A 7,487-nucleotide genomic window follows, 5' to 3' on the forward strand; every position below is an offset into this window, starting at 1 on the left:
TTGGGATCAATGAATGTGTCTCTTGTATTCATGTCACCGTGGTTCCACCAACGGGAAAGCTCCTCTAACTCCTCCACCATAAGCCACTCACATTACCCCAAATTCAACAAAAAGTTAAACGCAAAAAAGTCCACTGCACGCAACCTTCCTTAGGGTGCGTTCGATTGATTCTATTCCGGAATAAGAATAATTGGAGTGATGATTTAAAACGGTATGTCTGGCACTTTTGAAACACCAAGGGAAAATAAAGATATGTTTAAAATAGTACGTTCGCCGGTTTTTTACAATTTTAATGTGAATCTCCGTAAAACGAAGGACTTCTAACTTCTATTCCATGTATTCCTATTCCAGAATACGGTCAATCGAAAGCACCCTTAGAGTGGAGTTTCCCTCTATCTCACCCGATGTGAAGGAATCCAGAATCTAGGATCCAGCAAATGTGAGGCTTTGAAACCCGGATCCATTATATGAAATCCAGAATTCATTATATGAAATCCAGAACCCACAGATTTCGATGGAATCCAGGAGCTATTTCTGTGGAATTCCGTGAATCCGGAATCCACGAATCAGGATCCAGGATCCAGGATCCAGGATCCACTCTTTGAAATCCAGAATCCTCGGTCTGGGATCAGGAATCGGAGGGTCACCTGGATTCCTTTACATAGAGCGATTCTATCAGCTTGTTCAATAAAACCCAGTTTTCGTTCTACACCAGAGTGAACAACTCTGGGATCTTAAAACGTTATTAACTTTATGAGATCAAGTAAGAGTTTGCAACACATTGATTGTTTGATTATTCAAGCCACCTCCAGGAGTTTACATGGTGTTTGAAATTTACTAATAAAGAAAAAGGTTAATTGTTAAACTCTTTGTGTCAGTTCTTCAAAAGTTTCAATAATAATTAATAGTTTGCATTTGGTGGCCCTGCTTTGCCTATACCTGCTCTGAGCAAAAAATAATATTTTAAATGGCTTGAGCCCAAGAATCAACTACCTAAGTGAAATACAAATACAGTTGTACCTCTCGTTGGGAATACCTCTCCTCAGTGAACACTTTTCCAAAATACCAAGTTTCCAAGTAAAATCACTACATTTGGAACCTCTTGCAAGCGAGCCCTTGACAAGTGGCAATAGGCAATTTTCACGATGGCGTCACTTGACTACAACTACCACAATTCAGTTTGTTTTTCTTTTCACATTTAAATTTTGTATTCCCAGAGGCGTAAAAATAACAATAGCTCTAATTAACACGAGACAAGCGAAACCTGAAGGATTCTAGAACTTGTAGTCATATGGCATCATCATGCAAATGTCCTATTAGAAATGATTTCCTGACTGAGTGTCCTTTTGAGAACAGTCACCAGTTTAAAGGGAAATACAGTAGGAAAATCGAAGTACAGTATTCGGTGCAGTCAATACAATCATTCCCTATTTAGTCTAAGTGATATCCAAGGTTTTTTATTTTTGAGTTCAGCCAAAGTATTGATGTCTCGTCTCCGTAAAAAATGTATTCACATGGGATTTCTAGTCCATATCCGGCTCTCGACAATTGGACTGTTATCCGGGCACAGCCACTTTGCCTTTATTGCTTCTTCTTTTGAGAAATTTGGTTATTAAAGACAGGTAGTCTGTCAGAAGCAAACCATGATACTCTGAATAAATACTTTGGGAGGGCTTAAATATTTTTGATTTGTGACTACTAAAAGTTATTACATGGGTTTAGATGGGCACTGGCATTGGCACAAGTCTCTGCAGTTACCACATATGCTAATGAGGCAAAATGTTGACTCAATATGGTCTGAGATTTCGAAAAGGGACCACCTACCATAAGCAACCACCTAGGCTTAACATCTTGGGTAGTCACTTACGGGTGGTTTTTTGGTATACCGGTAACTATGATTGTATAGGTGAGTGTAGTCCTGAGAACGACTGTTTAGGATGAGCAGAAATCATTAGAGTCAACTAAGTAGAAGGTAACATCTAGGTCAACTCTGAAGGTGACTTCTACTCAGGTTGTCAAAAATGTTGGTCAATGTCATCCCAAACAGTCCTTCTCAGGACCACACTCATCCAGACAATTGTATTTCACTTAGTTGTAAAAATAATATTATACTAAAACTTGGCAAACACCTAATTTATCTTTTACTGTCTTATTTAATTCTCTTTTTCAGTGTCACTTTAGAATAAAACCTTCCCTAAATGGATCATCCTTTTCAATAGTGAAGCAGCATTTTCCACTGTAGTAAGCATTACCTGCAACTTCGACATGGATTGCATCAAACTCCCCACACTTTGTTTCCTTCACTGCTTGGGCAGTAAACTTTGAACCCACCAAACCATTTTCGAACACACGGCTTTGGTGCAGGCCTATCTGTTGACGAGCATACTGCACAGCAATACGGGCTGTCACGCCAGACCCACATGGACTTCTGTCAACCTGGTGAAGAAACTTGAACATTATACAGCTGAATTGGGAACATTTGTCTTATTTACAGTTGTAAATAACCTTAACATACTGATTGGCCCACTAAGGTTCCAAAAGGATGCGATTTCAATAAATTAATTTTCCCCTTTAAACTTATCTATATGATGGCCGTTCTTATCTCATTTGAGCAAAATAACCTTTTGAATTTTGAGCTAGAAAAAGAAACTGGAAGGGCTAAAATGAATGAGAAAAAACAAATATTAAAACAGTTGGAAAGTAGAAATTAGATGTATGATGAAACTTGGTGCTTTCACTAGCTAAGTAATGTTAGTAACCAGCAGAGGTTGCAAAAGGAGGTCTGAGGGCATGCTCCCCAGAAAATTTATGAAATCAGAAAATCAGAAAGCACAAACATGCCATTTCCAGTGATTTTAGAGAGAATATTAACATCCAAACATTCACTGCATTTTTGTTAAAAAATTATGATATTGCATGGTCTGATAAAATCCCATGTACATAATACACTATATCTGCCAACTTTTCCCAAGTCAAAAGCTTGAGATTTTTGATCTGACTTTTTTTCAGTATCTGAAAACGTTTTCGAACATTATTCGTTTCCAGTCCCTCCAATTCCACTTAAAACATGCCATTTCTTAATTATGGTATGTTCCGACTCACATTATTTTCATCACAGTTTGGACTCAAAGGCCTATGAACTCGACATTGAGTGCAACTTAGCTTACTTTGCTACTTCATGGCAAATTTGCTTGTGGCTCTCGCAGTCAACTTTTAGCAAGTCTATCCGGATCTGTGCATCAGGCATGAGAAATTGTCCTTGATGCGTGAGATCAATGTTTTTGATCACCAGGAGTAAACCTCACACATAATGCATGAGACATGGCAGGTCCAATACACTAGATCACCAGTTGTGCATTTACTACAGATTGAGGTGCACTAGTACTTCGCTACTAAGAGTAGATTAGAGAATACTGGTTTTAAATGTTTTAATTACCTTTCCAATAACAATTTCGTGTAACAAATTAATTGAAGTGAGTTGCTTTACTTTGGCTTTATTTGTTTACAAGAAATACAGCCAGCGATTTGTAAGTGAGTACCCATCAGAGCTCTGGCAGTGTCTTATTATAATTGCAAGCACTAGAAACTATTATTACAGCATACATTTTTCCACTTTGATTTATTTGCACTACGGCCAAATATTAAATCGCAAAATACGAGGTTCCTTAATGAGGCCCTGTTAGGGATAAATTCCGACAAGCGACATGGCCTTGAACTGGCGACATAATAGCCACGAACTGGCGACGACCGACAGAATATTACAACGAATTAGCGAAAGCGACACAAATGTCAAGACTGACCGACAGCGAATTTCAGAATTGTGAATGTTCTGCGGACTGCGGACTGCGGAACAATTCAATTCGTCATAATTACTTAATAATGATCATTGTTAACAATAATGGCCAATTATGGCTAATAAGGCGAACATCTCATTTTACTGCTGTTTTGATTGTTCATTTCATGTGATTGACGTATTCAGTGCATCACTCCCTTTGAAGACTTTTCCGCTTTGCGTATCATGTTCTCCCTGCATGACCCACGTGCGCACTCCATCAGTCTGTCAGAGAGATACTTTTTTCTCTATTGATCGCGTTCATCTCCGTGTTCCAAATCGTAAGCGAGTTATTGAAATACATCACTATTAGAGTCATAAGCGAGTCGTCGGAGTGCCGAACTTGTGCACGGTCAGAGTCACGTGACGGGTCTATTCAACATCAGAGACCGCGCTATTGTTTAACCCTTTGAAGTTTGCCGAGTTTCATAACCAGTCCCCTCTACTAACTATGACTTTTCACAGACCTTTTGTAAACGCATGCCTTGCGGATAATGAATGGTCGATAAAGTCCTTCCTCCTGGGTTGTTATAGTTACAGAAAAGCACAGTCTGACAACTAAATCAGAGTTGAACTAGGAAGAAACATTAGACTCTTGCACTACCAGAATCGTAGAAACGCTATTATAGCTTGATTGCTTTGCCAGATTAGGCCTTTATTCACTTGTATAGTTTCTTAGATGGAATTTCATTGACTTCAACAACTATTCCAAGTAGTCTGATAGGTATTAAACATTAAAAAAAGTCTCAAAACCCTGGGCTTAAAAGTACTAAAGATAGAGGCCATATGTGCCGTTGGCGTCGTTCCAGCGAATGGGGATTGTCAGAGGGGCAACGAGCTAAAATTTATTACTGAAATTCCGACAGGCGACACAAGAATGTTCCAAAATTGCGACATAGCTAGCTGTGAAATTCAGACGGAGGACATGGGCACCCCCCCTAACAGGGCCTCCTTAATTTGCAGTACTGCACAAGAAAAAAAGTTTGTATAATATTATTATATTTTAGTTCCGGATCTTTGAATCAAGCGATAAAAACAAACAATACAATTGAGCATGACCATCTAAATTGCCCAGTTACAGTGAACTATAACAATGGGTGAACTAAATGTTTGCTCTCATCGCAAAATGAAAACTATGTCACCATGGCTGAGTGGTTAAACCCAATGGCAGAAAGTTGGGGAAAGTGTTGGTGTTCTAATCATCATAAGGGGGGTTTGGAAAGACTGAAGGGCATAAAATTAGATTCCCCGATCGGAGCTTAATTTAATATCTGAGGGGTATGCACATTTCTGACCACGAAGAGGAAAAATAAAAAGGAATTCGATTGGTTTTATGACGTGGTACGCCTGCGGTATCCCATGTTATGATACCCAACTTTAGGAGGCAGCATCTGCTCAGAAAAGCCTTAATTACGCGATTCATTTACGTTTGAAAGGTGAAAGCGATCTTGGACAAAGAAACCTTTTAAAAGACTCATTGTTGATTAGCTGCCTTTTCTAAGGCGACACCAAGGCACTGAATTTTTTTTTCCCGGAAACAAATTTCAATTACTCCAGATACTTGAGCTTTTGCCTGCTACGAAAAAAATGAACAATTTCCATTCATAAGTAAAAGGTATCCTTTCCGACGTAAAATATCAGGGAAGAGAGACTAATATCCATATAAGATAAGCTTTATAAAACGCTGCCAGGTGTTTTATACTGATATGCAAATCAAAGAGGTTTGATGAAAATTCTTAATATGCGACACAAACAAATTGAAGTTGCCGCTTTCAAGTTTGAATATTACTTCTAAATTAAAAAGACGATCCTGATTCCCTAAAATCCGCGAAAGAGAATGCAATAAATCTCCCAAAAAGTCTGAAAATTGGGGGCATAACTATATGAAGCCATTTTGACATTTTCTCTTTATTTTTTTTTTTTGCAAAAGTACGTTAGAAATGTAACCTAAATTTTCTAACCCGGTTCATATAAGTAATTCTTGGAAAATAATCTTTATAAAAGAAAATACTCAAGCAGTTGAATTCAAGAATGATGAAAAACGAACTTGATTTATATCAAATTTGAATGTTTACCTGGCTGTCTGCAAAGACAACAACATTCGCCGTTGGTTCCTGTGGGTTTCCATGGAACATGTCGTTTCCATCAGTCAAAATTATGCCGTACAAAAATGCTAGCTCTACGTTATCCGGATGATGTAATCTTACTTGACTCTTAACTGCGCTGGAAATAACATTTGCAGCGTCTACAATATCATTCTTAGGGGATGAACGAACGTCAATACCTAAACGGTCACCATTGACAATAGCATAAAATGCACCTCCAAAGCCAATGTCGATTTTTACTTTGCCAAATCGCTCGGTGTTGACTTCCAAGTCCAGACCAAACGCGAAGGCGGGAACAGAAATAAAGCGAACGCCACCTGGTTTGCCTTCGTCGATTTCGACGAGAGCTTTGACCACACCACAAGGGCACTCGATGAACACTGGCACTTCCCCAACACTTGAGCGAGAAACATCGGTGCTGAGGAGACCCGAGTCAACAGCGTATCTTCCGAGCGCAATGATTGCGTGGCCACACATTGTACTGTAACCTTCGTTGTGCATAAAGATCGCTCCCAAATCAGCTATTTCGCTGCCTGGTGGAACGAGAACAACGCCGTACATGTCATAATGTCCTCGAGGTTCACTCATCACAAGCTTGCGGATATGATCAAGGTTCTCCCGAATGTAGCGTCTCTTGGCAAGAATTGTGTCCCCCTTTATATCAGGGTAACCAGAGGTTATTATTCGTAGTGGTTCACCTCCTGTGTGCATCTCAACGGTTGAAATTTCTAGGTCATTCTCCTCCATTTTCGCTAATCAAACGCTGTTCTTTTTTCAAGCGGCCTCACTGCCGCTGCTTCCGGGAACAAAGAGGTCCTTGTCCCCAGGCCTTTACCCTCTTTTTGAATGAAACAATTGCAAAAGCATTGTTAAATTTCGGTTATGAAAAAAACTTTATACACGTCGACAAGTATTAAGTTTTCTCCATGTTTCGCCATGTGCAAATTGACCAAATTGCTGCAAAACTCACCCATACAAGTCTAGACAAAGTCTAGACTCGTCTAGACTCGTATCTGACTGAACGAGGTTTCTGATTGGCTACCACGCAGAGATCTGTAGCAAGCGCAGCAAAGTATTTGATTGGTTGGTCAGACAATAACCAACAGCAAGCAAGCTATTTGATTGGTTGACACTGAACAGATCATCTTTGAGCAAACGAGCCGCAAACCACAAGATAGGCAGGTAAACTTAAAAGTAAGAGATAATTTAAGATTAATTGAATATTTTACCCACTTCACATATCAGTCTTTGAAGAAGAGGACGCATACAAAACATGGACCCCAGTTCCATGGACCATCCCTGTGGATCACTCCTGATTTTGTACAGTTACAAGCAGAAAAATCTTTAGACAAAAAAGAGAAGTGGTCCTAGCACTTACCTGTACAATTTAAGGACGGTGCCTACTAATGCAAAGGTATTTTTTTACGCAGTTTACTGAATATGTGGGAAAAGCAGATCTTAACAAGTGTTATTGAAATCCAAAAAGAAAATTGGGGGTAACCAAGATAATTTATCAACAATATTTGTAAAAAGCTTTAAAATACAAACAA

The 7,487-nt window shown here is 39.1% G+C and overlaps 1 protein-coding gene across 1 annotated transcript; it reads right to left on the reverse strand.

The window, feature by feature from the left end:
• LOC138029963 (trans-L-3-hydroxyproline dehydratase-like) lies at positions 1–6,951 on the reverse strand. The gene is made up of 2 exons (XM_068877808.1): positions 5,908–6,951; positions 1–2,436 (listed from the first exon to the last, which is right to left on the reverse strand). Exons 1-2 carry the CDS (start codon positions 6,682–6,684, stop codon positions 2,173–2,175), a joined length of 1,041 nt encoding a protein of 346 aa, XP_068733909.1. The 5' UTR covers positions 6,685–6,951; the 3' UTR covers positions 1–2,172.
• Positions 6,952–7,487: the final 536 nt, after the last annotated feature.

The sequence above is a fragment of the Montipora capricornis genome, chromosome 2 (genome assembly GCF_036669925.1).
Source record: "Montipora capricornis isolate CH-2021 chromosome 2, ASM3666992v2, whole genome shotgun sequence".
NCBI lineage: Eukaryota > Metazoa > Cnidaria > Anthozoa > Scleractinia > Acroporidae > Montipora > Montipora capricornis.